The sequence below is a fragment of the Oreochromis aureus genome, linkage group 7 (assembly GCF_013358895.1).
Source record: "Oreochromis aureus strain Israel breed Guangdong linkage group 7, ZZ_aureus, whole genome shotgun sequence".
In the NCBI taxonomy this organism is placed as follows: Eukaryota; Metazoa; Chordata; class Actinopteri; order Cichliformes; family Cichlidae; genus Oreochromis; species Oreochromis aureus.
Window position 1 is genome coordinate 8,116,941 of NC_052948.1, and position 18,652 is coordinate 8,135,592.

Genomic DNA, 18,652 nt, shown 5'->3' on the forward strand with positions numbered 1-18,652 from the left:
TGAGTAGTGACCAACTGGCTTGTTATCAGCACTGCAGTTCAAAAGTCAGCATGCACGTTCAAATGGGAGGGGACAGAAGCAGATTACTGCATGTGTCTCAAGAAGGAAGTCACCTAGGATTTTCAAATCTATACCATGTGCATCTACTAGGAGGCTGAGGGGTAGCACTGGCAGCATCAGTATTTTTTGCACTGGAGCAGCTGTAGTAGAATATTTGCTATTAACATCAACATGGCTGTTTTTTTGTCATTTGGCAACACCTTTTTTTCTACATGCGCTTCCCAGCTGTGCTTGTTCCTGAAGCAGAAGTTGTTCAGAGGTTACCACAGTGCCTGATATCGTCTTTCCCAGTGTTAGACAACACAACGCATTTCTTAGACTGAACATCTCCAAGATGCAATAAACCTGCAGAGTCCTGTTGAATTTTGGGATATTTTTTGTCTCATGGATCAATAGGAAGCATCTATTGGAGGAGGTTTTGGAGCTCCTCCTCCTCCTCTCATATCTGAATGGACAAAAGCTTTGCCCCTTTGGGTGTCAGGCCTATAATGTGGACATTAGCAGTGCAACAACCTTCACCATGCGGTTTCTGCCCCATCGTAGCTCCACAGGTGCGTTTTTATGTTTCTTACAGATAGATTATGTTTTAATGCAAGAGCTGTGTGTTTGAATAAGTGTGAGGGTTTTTTAATTACGCTGTTTGTCATAAATATGTATTTCTGTGACTTATATTTATGTATTTTGTATGTATTTACACTCTGCGTCACTGCTATATAAACGTAAGTACTTACTTTAAAGAATGCAATAAATGCAAGATTGTTTTAAAAGGTTAAAATTAGGTTTTGAAAACTTAACTTCAACCTGATAGGTTTTTGGATCCAGTTAAGACAACTCGTGCTCAGAGTTAGATATTTAACCATCATCAGACAGATCTGACCTTGTAGCATTTAAAATGTATTTTTGTAGGTTTGTGCTCACTAATGTGTGTGATGGTAAAATTTAATAAGTTATGCCTGTTAAAAAAAAAAAAAAAGCTACAATATTTGTGATTTATGACAACCTGTGCACACTCTAAACTAATGTTTCCTAAATTGTTTTGCTCTCATATCTTTTAGCATTTCATTCTGCCCCACCTCCACAGCCATTTGAAATTTTCCATTGTTCAACACACAGAGGAACAGATGAACCAGCACCTAATGCAGCCCTTCTGTCAGTGCACAGAGAGAACAAACAATACCAGCCATATTACAGGGGCTGCTGCTCACACCGAGGGCTTAATTCAAGTAGAAGAATTTATGTTAACAGAGAGCAGCCATACTTCCCAGGCCTAAATGAAGTGTACTTCACTTTGCTGCCAGCCTTTTGGTTTTAAGTGACCTTTAAAGCTTTACCTGATGGATGTGGATATGTGCTCAGTTAAAAACTGATTTTTAGTCTAGGTATCTTAGAGGAGCACTCACAGAGCCCTTAGAAGATTTAAAGAAAGTGATTTGGATTGAAAATTTAGCCAAAATTTCCTTCAGCACCTCTCTGAGTTTAATACAAATTAGACTTGACAATTTTGCCATGATCATTCTGACAGACAGCACTTATCACATACATTAATCACGGGAGAGGAATTAGACAGTGTCAGAGATATTGAACTGCTTTCTGTACAATACTTCCCCCTCTGTTTCCCTATGCTTTAATTGACTGATATCCCATTATGTAATTTCACAGGTATTTCTGTCTTGTTTTCAGATCAGTGGAGCACACACTACTATGTGCTATGTTTGTTCCTCCTCATCAGTTGCTTTGGACCAGCTTCTCCCCTTTATGCCCCTCCCGCGCCAACAGGTCTCCTCTCTGCTTTCTCTGCCACGCAAACCAGTAGCGTGGTGGGAGGCAAGCAGAAGGCAGTGACCTTCAACAGGCTCGTGGTCAACATTGGAGGGGATTTCAATCCAGACACTGGCCACTTCCGCTGCCGCATCCCCGGGGCTTACTATTTCTCCTTCTCTGTGGGAAAATTTCCCAAAAAAATGCTCTCTGTCATCCTGGTGAAGAACGGAGAGGAGGTGCAGGCTATAGCTTATGACGACTTCCGCAAGAAAGGGAGAAAAGTTCAGAGCCAAAGTCTCATGATCGGTCTGAAGAAAATGGACATAGTGTGGTTGCGCTTGCAGCCTAGCCCCCAGTATGCTTTGTACAGCAATGCTGGGCCTTACATCACCTTCTCAGGTTACCTCGTCTATCCTGATGCCATGGCAACCAGCTACATCAGCAACCACTTGTCTACACCTGCTCTACCCTACCCAAACTGTCCACCTCAGGTCAGAGGCCAGAGAGAGCAGCCACGGTCTGCCTTCTCAGTAGCACGGACATCAACCCTCATGGGTCAGAGCAGCTGGACACAAGAAAAGCCACCAATCACCTTTGATGTAGAATACGTCAACATAGGGGGCCATTTCAACAAAACCTCTGGCCGCTTCACCTGCCACTTCCCAGGGGTGTACTTCTTCGCTTTCACTGTGGGGAAACACCCTCGTAGGGCTGTTTCAGTGAAGCTGATGACCGGGAAGGGCGAGGTGCAGGCGATGGTGTTTGATGATGACACATCAAAGAGACGGGAAATGCAGAGTCAGAGTTTGTTGCTGTCTCTTAGCAGGGGCGACAGGGTGTGGCTGTACAGTCAACAGGATGAGCGCTTTGCTGTTTACAGCAACCAGGGCAGGTACACCACGTTCTCAGGCTTCCTGGTTTATCCAGATACAGAAACACCTGCCACCAGCCAGGAGGACAGAGGTCACCTATAAATGTCTTAAGGTTGTAGCTGGTTTTTGTTCCCAGCCTGCAGCTTATCTCCACGTCAATGAGTCAGGTAGAATTTTTAATCTGTGGTCAGCATAGCTTAACAGATTTCTCTCTCTCTTTCTTTTTGTAACATTTTATTTGTTTTTATTAAACAATGTTATTCCAAAAGGTAACATTTGTTGCCACCAGATGGTGCTATGATACAGCTAAGTGCAATTTTCTCTCAGAAAATCTGTGATACAGTTTGGGTTTCGGTGCACAGATACAACTATCTGAGAATTTTTAGTTTAAAAAAGTGAACGTTGCATGACAAAAAACCCCTTTGTAAATGATGTAAAGTTTATTCAAATTTATGTACTACAAAAATTAGACTTAGAGTTGCACCATGTTAAAGTTATTTAACTTTTATTTGTAGAAAGATCTGATTAAATGATTTGTGTGCATTTTGGGAAAATGATAAATAAATTTCCTTAAATGAGTTTTACAAATGTTCTTTTCTTCTTCTAAATCAAACAAATGCTGGTTTGTGGATGAAAATGAACCTAATGGGTAGACACTGTAATTAAGGATTTTTATAACAGATTATAACACAGGACTCAACATCTGATAAATCTCTTTCCAAACATGAATCCTTAGATGTTGCCATTTCTACTTTAGCTTTTAAAGCTTCTGATTCACAGTACCATTACCACCAGGAAGAGAAAAGGAGCCAAACATTCGTCTTAAATAATCTTTATTGGCTATTAGAAAATTGGTTAAAACATGCAAAAAAAAAAAAAAAAAAAAATCCCTCAGTCACGGCCCTCTAATTGAGACGCCTTTGGGCAGATGGCTACCTACAGGCATAAATAAGGAATAAAAAGTCAATGCTTCTGGAAGATGTAAAAATGAAAGATTATACAAATATGATCAAGCAAAAAAGGTGACAATGGGTTTTTTTTGGTTTTGCTTACTCTTTATTGAATAACTGCATCCCAGATGTTGTGACTAACTATTATGAAAACTATTTCCAGGTAAACCTTTTTTTTCTTGAAAACATTTATTCAGGCAGATCGTAGGATTCACCCATTATCACACTTAATCTAAGCCTTCCGCTTCTTAGGAGCACCACCTTGGCTTTCCAGTGTTTGTACTTGTTTGACTAATCACTGTTTTGCATGATATACACAGTTAAAAAAAAAAAAGGTTGGCCACATCCCAATATTTGAACAGGAGCCTCTTTGTGCTGTGCATGGTTAAAAATAATAGAGTAATCCATGAGAAAGGCACAAGCAGCACTCTAAACCAATCACTACATGACTAATGCCAATGTCATGGCTTCACAACAGAGGCTGGGAAAGGACTGTAAGTTTGAGCCATGATGTTGTCTTGTAAGTTAATGTCCACATTATCACCCCTGTGTTACCGCCTTCTTCTCTCGTCCTGGCGCGTCACTGCACATCCCAGATCTCACAGAGCAGCGGGGTAAATTTGTGGTCGTTCGTTCTCCAGGATGTGAGCATCTCCGCATGGAAGTGGTTGAGCGTTCTGAGCTCTGTCAGACGGCCCAGGAGACGAGCGAAGTACTGTGGCTCCTGCGGATGCTGCAGGGCGCACAGCTTCCTCAGCACATCCAGCATGGGCTCCTGAAGTCTCTCAACAGCCTGCTGATCTTTGACATAAGGCCGATCTGGAAAGGAATAGAGTGGATATTGATTATCATCTTCAAAGAAATCAAAATTTGAATCAAATATTACTATAGGAAACAACAAAATACCTCCAAATCATTGCATTTAACACTATTTTTGGGGGGCTCACCTGGTGTCAGGATGGTTACGGCAGTAAGGAGAGCCTGTTCCTCCTGTGCCATGTGGAGTTCGCAGATGCTTTTGTAAAAGTTGAACATGGGTGTGATGAAGTCCTGTGATATACCTGCAGAAAAAGAAAGCAACATATTTTTATTTTCTAATAAAATATAAAGTTTTATATATAAAGTCAGTGAATAGTAAATAAAAAAGTCCTCAAAGTAAGAAGCCATTTCTTAACCTTTGGTTTAATTACTTAAAGTACAGTAATTCAATTTCTGTTGTTGTTGTTCATGTTCATATACATTTGTGTTTATGCTGACTGGAAGTGCTCCAAACACAGTAAACTGACCTTCCCAAATTAATATCTTTAAGTCTCTGATCTGCAGCTCTACGCAGACAATGTTAGTCTGTGCACTAACTTGATGGATAATAAAGGATCGTCGATGCTGCTGAAAGCTGGCGAGGTTTTATAGTTTTAAGACGCACAGAGAGGGTCTGTTTTATGTAACAGCCTGTACTTTGACCAGGATATTCAGCCTTACTTGATCTATAATGTTGTATTATACTATTCCTTTGATTTAATATGATTTTTTTAAGAAAGATACTGTAAAGTTTTTTTTACGTTTCATGTAAAATACATTCAGTTTTAAGCTTTTACAGCTAATATGATCAAAGACTGGAGTCTCTCATATTTAAATCAAAAACACATATACAGGGTCTGAGGTGGATGTGCTCTGCTGCATTGTGGTGAGAAGAGCAAGGAGGAGGTGGATGAAGGTGTGAGAGAAGCGAGGCAAAGGAGAGAGCGAAGAAAGAGTTTTTATGAGTGAACTGTATTCATTATGTAAAGCCATCAGCAATTACGACACAATTATTTGCAGTTAATCATAGATCTTATCCTTATCCTAGCCCTGCGTCAGATTGGTGACCTGTCCACAGTGTGCCCCGCCTCTTGCCCTATGGTAGCAGGGATAGGCTCCAGCCCCCCCACGCAACCCTGATAAGGGTAAGCAAAAGAGAATGGATGGATGGATGGTTGGATGGACATATGTAAAAAGTAAAATACTGTCAGTACAGTGCAGCGCAGTCATCCCAGGCTCATTCACCTCTAAATCATAATTTCTAAAACCTTTTCTGCCTTTCTCTGGTTCTAAGCAGCAATTAAATAATAAACATATTTCATATACATATTTCAAACTACTCTCTATATTATTTAAAAGTTTTTGTTTAGTATGCTCTTGCACGTTGGCAGCACTTCCTGATATTAAAGCTCTTCGGCTAGCAGAGGGTGCCTGTCTGCTCGGGCACATCATCGAGCTTTCAGAAATGCCAGTGGGGCTCAGAGGGAGAGAAGTGGACAATAGCACTTCTGATGTTATGATAAGAAACAATGGCCTCCTCAGACAGCTTTGATCACTTATTCTCCCAGACTGGCCTTTACTGTGAATATCTCTTATAGGCACTATTCACACCAGAGCAGCACTGAGGGACCCAGTGACGCGCACACACGCCTGCCATCACCGCTGCTGTCTGTCTAACTGTCCAACCTGGTTGACATAATGACACCCCACATTAATATAAATGATTTTTTCTTTTAAAGGAGACAACACAGGGGACATATGAGCAAAAATCTATAGGTTTGATTAAAACAGCAGAAGAAACTCATGCGTTGTAATAAATTAATCCCAGAAAAGCCACTCTCCTTTAATCTGTAAGCATGGATGCACATGTAGCACCAAACAGAGTGAAACAATAGCCAGTGAAGGTGTGTGCTCATGCGTAATCTAGACCCAGCCAGAGATCAACAGGTCAGCACACATAACCCACACAGATCAAATATTAATCAAGGACCTGAAAAACTTAGCTGCTTGGTTGCAGAAGACCAAGACTGCTGAAGGTCATGAAGCAAGAGTTGCACACATAAAAACCTGCATCTGCTATAACTGGTGAATATAAGCGCCGACACATTTATAGGTGCTGCTGTAGACTCACCACTCTTCCGTATCCTCTCCTCTAAAAGTTGCGCGTATCCAGTGGGCATCTTTTTGCTGAAAACCTGAGCTGAGCGCAGATATGTGGCTTCCACAGCTGAACCCTTCAGCAGAGCAATCTGATCTTCGTGATCCAGAGACAGAAACCCTATGACAGACATAACACTTGTCATTACAATAGGTGTTTTTACTTTACGTACTCTCCCAGCATCTGTCATGCCTCTGTCCATGACCTTAAGATAAAACTGCAGTGTGCTCCACAGGATGTTCCTCCACAGGAAAATACCTGGAATACTTTTTGTAAACTCCACCAAAACTTGAACTTGACTTGTTGCCACTTCTGTCAGTAGGAGAAAGTTTTCGTCTGCGCTGTACTGTTCTTGTAGCTTGAAGAAAAAACAGTGGGAAAAACAGATCAGTGGGAAAAGGGAGCAAACAGCAAAAACTTCACAAAGCAAACTAATAAAACAGTCTCGGCAGCATGTAGTCATGCAAACATTATTTCACCCAACAAGCTGGTGCTGCTTGTCTGATGTCTGTGCATACAGGTTTTATTTTGTTAGCTGCATTCCCCGCAGCCAGTTTTCATCAGCACTGTTTGCCTGGTTATTTAATATCAATATTTCAGTTTCGTACCAGCTTTTTAGCAAAATCTTGAGGAATCTGATGTTTGTTGTAAGCATCCACGATGAGTTTCATGAGTGCCTGCTGCTCTTTGGTGAGTTCAACTTTTTCCTAGATTTAGAGAGAAAATCAAAAACAGCCCATCATTAAGCGGTGACGTCTTCTGTGCCTGTTTGAGAGCATCGGCGAGCTCTGAGGACACTGCAGATGTTGAGGTTACCTTTGACAGTCTGGTGGTGGAGGTGACCTGCTTGTTGTCGACATTCTCTGGCCCCTCCGTCTCATCCCCAGTCGACTGTCCTGGGGAGGCCTTGGTGTTCTTCCGCAGCCTTTTAGATTTACACTGGATCTCTGTCAGCAGGCCTGTCAGTAGCGACAAAGGATTGACTTTGCGTGTTAAATACCTTGCAGGTTTTTAATGCAGCAGCAGTGCTGAATGCTTATTTTCATCTATGATGCCTTTGATCAAACTAATTACTATCTATGTGCAACAAGCAGGCAGATTACTTTTGCAACTCTTACTGTTTACTATTTAACATCACATCATAATGCATATATGTGAACTGCACTCTATTAAACATGTGATTCCTTTTCTACCTTATTCCCTCCCAAAAACACTGCAACTGCCACTACTTTAGATTTATCTGTTCAATTGCATAATAAGTTTACACTTAAGATAGTGCTGAGAAGAGAAGCGTTCTCAGTTACCATCTGTCTTCTCACATTTTGATCAAAAATCTAACTCACTAGGCTCCTGTTGAGGCAGCAGATAGAGAGAGTCGTGAATGCCTTCCACCCTGCATTATTCATCACAGCTGCTCTGTACTATTTATGAGCAACAGGAGTCCAGCCTCTCATCCTTCTCTTTTCAGCTGACAGCTCTATAATAGACCCCAATAATCCTCCAATACCCAGTTTCAGAAAAGTAGGTGCTCCTATTTACAGATTTTGCCTTCACTTTGAGGTAAGCTCAGCATTTGAAACTATAGAGACAACCAAGAAACATCAACTTAAGGCAAAAATCTCTTTAGCAAATGTGTCATGTTCATATTTTTTTAAATGCAGCTTAAACAGATAAACACATGTTTGTATTGTGTGATGCATACGGACATGTATTCCCCCATTAAAATTCAACAGCCCATGTCAGAATGGAAAATGTACACTTATATTTAGCAGTCACTCTTAATTATAATAAGTAGATGTTACTGTGGGAACACGTTAACTTTAATTCCCTGTTTCGGCATCCTCTAATGCAGCGATACTCACATTCTGCCAGCATGCCCATCTCCTTGCACTTTCTCAGCCGGCACTCCTGGCATTTCCGGCGCATGTACATGTCCATCTCACAGTTTCCACCACTCTTGCATTTGTACACAGCATTTTTCGTGATGCTCCGTCTGAAGAAACCTGAACGTAGTAAAAATAAAAATAAAAATGTATTAACAACATGGGACGCCGATATGTTATGATCTTTAATGTGCACATGAGTGTTTGCCAGTTAATTATTGGATTTTTAGGGCATTTGACACAACGTTCCTAAACCCCCAGCCTCACCCTGAAAGGTCGTGGTGGATCAATGCACCTCTCTGAGCCTGGTTCTGCTGGAGGGTTTTTTTCTTCCTGTTAAAAAGGAAGTTTTTCCTTCCCACTGTCACCAAGTGCTTGCTCATAGGGAGTCATGTAATTGTTGGGGTTTTTTCTAATATTTTCATCATCATGTTGTAAATTTGCGCTATATCAGTTGAACTGAATGTTCAGAATTTACCTTTATACTACATAAGCCCAAATAAGAGCTGATTAAACAACGATCTTTTCTTAAAGTTATATTGTGTTATCTTATTCCTTTACCGTGTCATAAAGACTGTGAACATTTAGCAACTGACAGAAAGAAAGGAGAGACTAGATAAAGGCAAAAAATGTATTTTAACTAAGAGCTTCAATCACTAGGGAAAAAAATCATCCATGACTCAAAATTTCAGGTAATTATCTCATAACTTAGAGTTTGTTCAGAATTTTGACATACCTAACTCAAAATCTTGATTAACCCAAAAGTTCAACTTAGTTCTGACAGGCATGTTTTTTTCCACTGGCAGAAACAAGCTTATATAATCTGCATCGATTAGTTGTGTGAGTTATTAATTTCTGGCTCTCTTCCACAGTGCGTCTTTTGTCCTGTCTCTCTCCCCTTATCCCCAGCCATTCTTGTCAGATGGCTGTCCCTCCCTGAGCCTGGTTCTCTCGGAAGTTTCTTACTGTTAAAAGGAAAATTTTCCTTCCCACTGTCACCAAGCTCTTGCTCACAGGAAGTCTTCTGGTTGTCAGAGTTTTTTCTGTATTGCAATATAAAGCAATTTGTTGTTGTAGTGATTTGGTGCTATACAAGTAGAACGCAACTGAACTAGATGAGCTGAACTGAATGGAGAGACGAATGGTGTGGCGCTTTTTACTCTGACTGGCAAAAATGAAAAAAATGAAAGTTATGTTACGGCTTCCGTATCAGGTCATGACAGAACAGATAAATATTTTTAATAAGGGCGCATTAAGTTATGTTATTTAAAAAAACTCATTAAAGATAATAAGTGGCACATTTTATATGTGGAAAAATAACCCTGTTAAATACAACTCAAGAGTTTCTGCACTGCAATATTTGAGTGTTTTCTTTAATATTTGAGTGACACATATATTCTTATAGCATTAAAAAGGTAATTTCTGCTAATATAAGGTATGAAGTTATCAGTGCCATAATGTGTGTGTCATTACTTTTGCTTATGCTGAATACATTTGTTTTGTTTTTTGTGGTATTGGTACTTAGAAAGTAAATAAAGGATCGGCTCGAGATTCCAGCTTTCTATAAATGATAGTGTTACTCTACTCGGAAAAAACTTGAGTTACTGCTTCACTAACTGTTCTAATTTAGTTGTATAGTAAACCCAACTGGCTTTAATCCAAACACCACACTAATAAGTTATACCTGGACTACTGACATGCACTCACACACACGCTCAGAATAACTATGGAACAGTTAGCAGACATTCTGACATCATTAAGCACAATGGCATGCAGTAGAGTAACTGAGCTCAGGTTGCTCGTGCATTGTACAGCCGAAAGCTGAGAAGGAACCCAATCTGGTGGCAGTACCAGGTAGACCTGAGCCTATTCTCAGTCAAATGGCAGGACAGGTCAGCAGCCACACTCCTGGCATTGTCCCACTTAACAGTGTGGAATTACACTTATATCGTTTCACCCTGTTGTTTGGCAGGATCCACACCAAATCAACAGTGTCATAAAGACATGGTGACAGCAGAGTGGTGGCCTTCAGCAGTTCATCCCCAAGTTAATGATTTGTAAAAGGGACAAAAAGGGTTGTAAAGTCCTTGCTCTTACTGTAAGATTGCCTAATTTTATTGTTTTTTGTTACCTTAAAATCAGCTTCAAACCCTTCGGTGTATGATTGCATAGTTTACCTCCTGTCCCTGAAGGGCTATTAAATACGGAATAAATGGTATTTTGTTCTCAGTGTACAGCAGCTGTAAAGGATAAGAGATTACAAAAACAGTTTTTACAGGTATCAGGTCCAGCATTGGAGCTGCTTACATGGGTATTTCAAACTGTTGAAGACCTCTGGAATTAACAAGATTGTAAAAGCACATGTTTTCTCTTCTCCATTTGTTTGAACTGTAGATTTAAACACATCGTCATCATGGTTAGACCCCTTAAAGTCAACAGCTAAACACAATAACATGATGTTGGAATTTGGGGCAAATGTCATTCAGCTCGTTATTATGCAGTTGCACACTAGACACACAGTCAGTCTTAGATGAAAACACTGTAAAAGCTTTAGCATAACTTAACATAACCTGGACTCCAGACGCTGATCATAGATAGAAAAATTAATTAGCAATGAACAGAGGTGTATTAGAGGATGGCCCAAGGTGGCACTGTCTCGCTCTGAAATGTAATTCACCCTCATTCTGAAACATGAGCACACTTTGATCTTATGTGGGCCAAACCAGTGAAATTCCCCTTTCTTTCAGTGTAAAGAAGTTTAAGTACAAATTTAATCCCTGAGATATCTTAACATAAAAACGGAAGTTCAGTTTCAAGTATTTCTCTACATGATTAAAGAAACGCTGCTGCAGTAAACAAAATAAATCTGTCAGCACGTCACGTTGGGCTTCAGCTGTAAGAAATAAATATGGAAAATGAAACAAACATAACTTAATGACTGTGGCCATGGTGGGAATCTTTATCAGTAGGAAAAGCTGTAAAACTTGTGAAAATACAATTAAAAGTCCAACATTTCTGTCCTTCTTCCCCCCCCCTTTTTTTTTTAAAGTGGAGATATTCTCGTTCGTGTTGCTGTTCTTATGTTTGACACCCCTGCACTAAAGCATTGTGAAGCCACTGCAGAAGTACCTTTACTCTTAACTCTTTGCATTCTTTCTAATGGCTAGCAGGGGCAACTCCTCAAGGTACAATAAGAAACCTGACTGTATAGAAAAGCTGGTAATTCTGTTATGAGTTTATGGTCTCAATTTCAATAGAAGATTAATCAACCACAATACGCTTTAGGTTGAGCCAACCTTTTCATTACCAGGTCGCTCCTGTATGAGTATGCAGATTCCATCAGTTCCCACCCCTTACTCATGACATCCGGTTTGAATCACCAAGGCCATGACACTGAAATTGCTCTGCTCTGACCAACGGATTATCACCCTGGTTACGTATTGTTTTTTAGGATGCCTGTGCTTTCACTAAAGTAAAGGATTTTAATGCTTCTTTCTCCACTGTATATCGTGACTAGTATTCAACCCTGTTTTTATTTGATGAAAGTTTTCCATTTCCGATGAGGCCCAGCCATGTCATCCTTGAGTCACCACATTTAGAAAATCCCTAAATTGCTAGTGTCTTTCAGCTCTACCAACTGCTCTTATCATTAAACTGTAAAGAAGACAGGCTATTTAAAGTTACAGTTACAGTTAAGGATCACACTGCTGTTTCCTGTTCGACGTCTCACCTTTACATCCCTCACAAGTGAGAGCATTATAGTGGTATCCAGAGGCCTTGTCTCCACATACAACACACAGTTCCTCCCCTTTAACCCTTCCAGCTTGTGACAGGTGCCGGCTTCTCTTGCACACAGCTGGCACAACAGAGGAGCCCTCCTCCATCTCCACCTCATAGCTGCCCTCGAGGGGTCCTTTCCTCAGTTCATATATCCCTGTGTGTGAGTACCATTCGTCTCCATTATACTGTGGGTAGTAGTTCTGAGTGGAATAGTATGGAGTGGAAGACACTGTTGGCTCCATGAATTGGTACTGCATGCTGGGATAGCTGGTGAAGGGTAAGATGTCGGGATCCTGCAGGAGAGGGCTGCCTTGATCTGTGAGGATATCTAAGAGAAGAAGAGAAATGATATGTGGCTTCATCTTAGTCAAATGTAATAAGAGACACAGTACAGTTGTTGCAGTTTTAATATGAACAAGTTACTTGAATAATAAAGTTCCTCGAAAAGCTAAAGTGTCAAAGCGTTAAAATATTAAAAGAAAAGCTTTGCAACAGATGACTCCTGCCTTTAATACCTTTATTAAAGGCATGGTAAATCCAAAACATACAATGGCCACAATGGTAAAATAAAAGTTCCAACCATAGAGAATTAGTAGACTCTGACATGACAGTAACACTGGGATGACCAACATATTACATGACACAAGATAAACACAGACACGGAGGACAATCAGGGGACGTGGAAACAACCAGAAACCAAGACACAGGTAAACAGAATGAGACAATCAGCCATGGGAGGGAAGTAGAAGCAGACACATGATACAAGAGGCAACTATTGTAAAAAAAAAAAAATAGACCAGGAAGTATGAACAACACCTAAGGAGAGAAGCACAGATGCATGAATAAATTTGACACAGAGGAACTGGCACAGGAGAGTAAACAGGCGACACACTGAGGCAACAACGTAATTAAGTAACTTAGGGAGTGGATGAAGAACTGAAGGCTCAAAATAGAAAAGTATATACATCAAGATAAAAATGCAAACTAAAATCCAAGAAAAGAATATCAAATAAACCGTCATATAGAAATCCAAAAATCAAAACTCTGCTTCCAAGAATTGGGAACTGTGATAGTTAAACAAAGTTGAAGGTTTAACTACTTTCTCATAACATACTGTACATATACTATAAACCCATAAATGATTAACAACCTGCTTACACAGAGCACATTGTGGCCTTTAGAATCAGATTTAAGAGCGCAACGAACAAAATTACACATTTGCAAGTGATATTAAGTCGAAGAATGTTAACGGGATCGTACTTTTGTTTCATTATTACAAAGTCAAAGTAAACTTTATTGTCATCTCTGCTAAATACAGTTCAGTATATAGAGAGGCGAGACAACAAGGCTCCAGTTCCATACAGCACAAAAGAACAACAATAAATATAGAAAGAGTAAGAATAAGAAGAATACATATATATACACTTTGAGACTGAGGTAAGGGGGGTAAATATACACTTTGAGGTAAAACTGATGAGTTTTATTACCTTTATATACAACTTAGCAGGGATGACTACTACCAAGACAACACAATGCAATCATCTCTTAACTAAAGTGACTGTGAAATGTTCAAATTTGCTTTTAAAGCCATCAAACCGCCTAATACTAACAGAATATCAGTATAATATAATGTAACACTGACCTCTTGAAGACTTAGTCTGGACCATGGCCATTTCTGTGAGACCAAACACAGATTATTTTGAAACTTAGCTCTCTGATCCACACTGTCCGGCTGTGCTCTATTGTTCAAGTCTATCTTTCCTTTTATTAACCAAAACAATCATCTTCAATTTCTTCCTTTCGATCGGCGTGTTCTCCCGAAAGATCTGAGTACTGTACCTACTGTAGCAACTTGGCACTTGCTTGAGTAATCCCAGGAAGAGCAAAGGTTGCCACAGCTACTTATTAACCACATAGTCACATTTCTTCACACTGCTACAAGTAGCCAGCTGATATCAGAAGTCATTTCCACATGTGGACACAGGTACAAGCTGACTGCTACTGTTCAGTGAGCTTGAATTTGTGGAGAGGTCAGATCTGGCTCATGCAATTGTTCAGAGGAATTTGAGCATCCATAAATGCTTTACAGGTGCTGGATGGGCGTTACCTATTGTTAGTTGGTATTTTCATTAAAAATTAACATCTGATTTCTAAAGTAGGTGATAGCAGGTGTGCAGAATGTACTTTTTACCTTAAAAAAGCCAATTTGGTTCAGCTGGTTAGTGAAAGATTGTTGTTCTGTTGCCACTCACTCAGAGTTGTTACAGATCCTTAGTCACTGGCAGATAACTGACTATTGTGACAGAAAAATGTCACAATGTAGCCTCAAACTATTAAAAGTATCTGTTTGTTTACAGGTCACTAGAATGCAAACATATGAATTAGTAATAAATCATCAATAAATTATATCTTTGCAAAAGGTAAAATATTCAGCTCTTGCTGAAACCCTGACTAGTGGCTGAGAGCCCACATAGTGATAGCTATTTGCTAAGGTTCTCCTTGGTTAAATCAGTTCACTGATGCTCTTGGTTGTGTTTGTACTGTCTGTGCTCATGGCTCCTTCATCTGTACATAAAAACCTGTACAGAAACTTCTGTTCTAAAAATGTGCTAAAGAGTAGGGTGAAGGTTAAGGCTAAGATTGGGTTTTTATGTTGCATGCATGACTCATCTATTAATGTGTATTTACTCCAACGTTGTCTTTACTACAACTTTGCTGGGTGATATCCTACTATTTCTCTTGTTATTTAGCACTAATTAAACTGCACTCATTGAGTCTGTCAATGCAGCCTGCCAATTAACCTTTCTACTGTTAGAACTGGAATTCAGCACTGCACTCCTCTCATACAAACTTGATCATTTGTCGCTCTTAAAACCAAACTTGCAACAATTTAAAGCTTCAAAATAGTTCACAGACCCATGCATGGGTGATGTTAGGGTGGCTACAGCCATCTTTTATATATGGCCTCCTGTTTTATTGTTCTAAACACTCGTACAAGTTAAATGCAGAGATGATTTCCCCATGCTTGTACCGATTATAATTGCTAAATATTAGTATGGGAATGTTGCCACTTGCTCAGTTTTGATTTTCTCTTTCCATAAACTTACCATAAAAGTGGGAACTCTCTAAGATGGAGAATTCATCGTTGGGTGGGAGCTGCAGTGGTCCCACCACATTGATGTCGGGGCCCATCCACTCATTCATTCAGGAGCGTTGTCTGTCACCGCCTCAGAAAACACAGGTTGGACTGGGCTGGAAAGCAGTCACGCGCTTTGAATTTAGTGATTTCTGTAACAAGCATGAAAAAGTGATTTGTCAACCACGATGAAGCAACGCAAGTCCCTCAGACGTCTGCACTCCAGTGGAATTAAACATCATCTTGGGAGTCTCCACATCAGTGCACCTGACAGGTCTCTCCCACGCTGGGAAGAGATGTTCGGTACTTCCCTACAGAGAGGTGGGGGATGAAGGTCAGGTGACCAGACTGCCTCAGGAAGACCAAGTCATGGAAAGAGGTCTGTTCTTTCTTTCTGTTATTGCCTGTCCCGTTACAGATTCAAGTAAGACTGTGTCATTAGTATGACAAGATCATTGTCTCTGTTAATTTGATTTCACTGAACATATCATATGGAGGCCTCACCTGTTAGTTAACAAACAGCACTGCTTATTAAATCTTATATTAAAATCTGGACAGCTGAAGAGATTGAAAGCATCTAATACAATATCCTAATACCAGTTCTCAAATGTGCCCGAGGCCTTTCTGCTGCTAGGGACAAAATATGTTCCCATGTGAGACATGACTTTTATAGACCTCACCAGCCACATTTTTAATTAACTAGGTGTAATTTCCCTTGAGTCTAAAGCTACCCACAAGAATTCAGAAACCCGCTGCCCACACTTCAACCAAACCTTCAAACAATGCCACACCGCAGCCTTAATAATAAGTCACCGGTAAATTAGAAATATGTTCATTCTCAATCTCACAAATCTTACCTTCCCTTTGGCAGCTGAGGTTGACTTCCTTCTTGCAGAATTTTTCCTTCCTGTGACTTTTTCTTTTCTTTTTCTTTTTTTTGGTTTGGGTGGGGGGAATATCCACGCTGTGAGCTACAACTCCATCAATACTTTCTAATGAACATTAAGCTGCTGTTGCCTGGACATCAGTGAGACCATGTGTGACTAAGTTGGGGTCAGGGAGAAATGGATGGTGGTTATTAATTAACCCTCCTCCCTATCCAAGCCAAATCCCTCTTTATCTGAATAAGACAACAGGCTACCACATGAATTCCCACCCACATACACAAACATCACACACATGGAGCCATATCCAGTCATTAGCATGACACAAAAACTGGTATGAGTGGGAGCCGGCTGAGTATAAGCGATGTCTGTTAATATCATCCAACAGTTTACTTGTAATAATAATGAAAGCTGGGAAGAGCTGTGTGTTTTGTGGGAAATGTTTGTTTTCTTTTACAATATTTTCATGAGTGCAAAAAGAAATTGAGGTATAATGGAAAACTTCTGAAAGCAAATGTGTGGCAATAGCTCCTATCTGTCCTTGAACTGATTCTACCCATTTTATCATGTCATTGGAGCATGCAGTACCAGTCTACACCAGATTTGTTTGTTTTGGCACTCCGCAGACCCCAGGGTACCTGCCCTATTGTCTGTGTACATTCTAAGACGAGCATGCACACTGGAAAATTTTCTTCTCTTTATAATTCTTAGTTTTCCTCAAAACAAGTTTAATCATTGATGGGTTGTTGCTCCATCCAAAGAGGCCCTTCTGAGTCAACAGACAGTCTCTTTGAAATAAACAGAACCTTTGCCATTGGCTGCTGACTGTTTGTGGACTATCTGCTCTGTGTTTAAGAGCATGTGAAGAATGAGCCAGCAGCTATGACTGTAAATGGATGGAAATAACTCCACTAAACATAAGTTGCATATGTCTGTAATATTCAGAGCTCTTATAAGTATGGGCAATGTTACTTTAAAATGATTAAAGTTTATAATATGCCAATCTCCAACAGATATTAGGCTTTGTCATTCCTTACGGTGTTTTGTTTCTTATTCCAGATGGACTGTGTCATTATGGCTGGCATGCAATAATGCAACAGAGGCACACCTTGGTGTCATAAGTGACATAACAGGCCGCATATTCACCAGAGCTTTGGATCCCTGCACAGCTGACCAGCAACAAAGTCCACAGTCCTTGAAATGTCTTATCACCATGTGAAAGGTAATAATCATTGGACTTTTTGAAGGCAAATCACACATAGCATTAATTAAGTGTTATAAAAGGGGGAATAGCTCATACAAGAGAGGCTAACATACTGGCAATGAACATCCTGTCCAGCAATTATGTTTGGGGGTGTAAATAAAGCAGGCGGAGAGATAAGACAAAGGATGTTTACAGTGAGATGGAACACAGACCCATCTTAGAGATACTCAAAAATGTCTCATTTGAGTAAGCTGACATAAGCGAGCACCATAAGGAACAGCATATTTTGTCAAATAATGAGAATCAAAATACAGAGACTGCACACTTTGCTTAATGACAATAATTAAAGAATAATTAATCAAGGAGCTGGGTAGACACAAATTTAACTAAACCTAATGATATAGAGTTTACATGAAGTTAAAAGAGGCAAAAATATGTTTGGATATTATCTACTATCAGCACTTCCAAGAAGTCTGTTGACTTTGGTGATTACATCACTTTCCCTCGAGTGCCACTGCCAGTTGTGTTGTGATTAAAATGTAAAATATTTTTAGCTTCAAGTCCCTCTCTGGTTAATTTGTGATTCATTACATTTTTAAAGTGTTTTAGGTTTTAAAAAAAAAAGAAAAAAAAATCAAGGGAGCTAGGAAATCCTGAAACCCCCCATGTTAAAATGCCTAGATTTATTAAAAACAAACATACTGACAGTATGTTTTGTTTTGTTTTAATTTAATCTGAAACTAAACTTCAGCAAATTCAAGTCGCTAAATTTGATCCCTTGTCTGTGTTTGCAGGGTTATTGTGTTTTAATGCAATTATCTGAGAAAGGGAAAGAGTTTCCATGACATCAAGTGACTAAGGGTAGAAAAACTGCTCGCATTTCCAGGCAAGCGATTGAAACTGTATTCATTCTTATAACTATCTTATAAGAATGATGAATATTGTTGATTTACCTACTATATTTAGCATCTTGGGATGTCAGTTGTTCTGAGTTGACACTACATAAATAAGACTAAACTGAACTGAAATAAATTGACCTGATAGTAAATAAATTAGAGAGTTACCTAGGGAATCCGGAATGACTGCCAGCTTCCAGTGCGTAGGAAAGGTTAGCTTGTAGTAATTAGCAGGTACCAGTACAGCTAGGTAGCATTAATTGATAACAT

At 39.7% G+C, this 18,652-nt stretch overlaps 2 protein-coding genes across 5 annotated transcripts; one reads left to right on the forward strand and one right to left on the reverse strand.

Moving 5' to 3' along the window:
* The first annotated feature begins 395 nt into the window (after nucleotides 1-395).
* c1qtnf13 (C1q and TNF related 13) lies at nucleotides 396-3,977 on the forward strand. The gene is made up of 2 exons (XM_031759632.2): nucleotides 396-611; nucleotides 1,741-3,977. The coding sequence occupies exons 1-2, from the start codon at nucleotides 581-583 to the stop codon at nucleotides 2,793-2,795; spliced, it is 1,086 nt and encodes a 361-aa protein (XP_031615492.1). The 5' UTR covers nucleotides 396-580; the 3' UTR covers nucleotides 2,796-3,977.
* Nucleotides 3,510-18,623, reverse strand: nr1h4 (nuclear receptor subfamily 1, group H, member 4). 4 transcript variants are annotated; one of them, XM_039614659.1, is made up of 12 exons: nucleotides 18,551-18,614; nucleotides 16,256-16,441; nucleotides 15,370-15,550; nucleotides 13,905-13,937; nucleotides 12,213-12,590; nucleotides 8,462-8,602; nucleotides 7,416-7,558; nucleotides 7,208-7,306; nucleotides 6,858-6,957; nucleotides 6,573-6,719; nucleotides 4,591-4,704; nucleotides 3,510-4,462 (listed from the first exon to the last, which is right to left on the reverse strand). In XM_039614659.1, the coding sequence occupies exons 3-12, from the start codon at nucleotides 15,464-15,466 to the stop codon at nucleotides 4,224-4,226; spliced, it is 1,491 nt and encodes a 496-aa protein (XP_039470593.1). In that variant the 5' UTR covers nucleotides 15,467-15,550; nucleotides 16,256-16,441; nucleotides 18,551-18,614; the 3' UTR covers nucleotides 3,510-4,223. The 4 variants fall into 4 exon arrangements, with proteins under 4 accessions (XP_039470593.1, XP_039470591.1, XP_039470592.1 ...); XM_039614657.1 differs by lacking the exon at nucleotides 18,551-18,614 and adding an exon at nucleotides 18,440-18,532 and having other exon boundaries at nucleotides 4,224-4,462; XM_039614658.1 differs by lacking the exon at nucleotides 16,256-16,441 and having other exon boundaries at nucleotides 4,224-4,462; nucleotides 18,551-18,623.
* Between the last annotated feature and the right edge of the window lie 29 nt (nucleotides 18,624-18,652).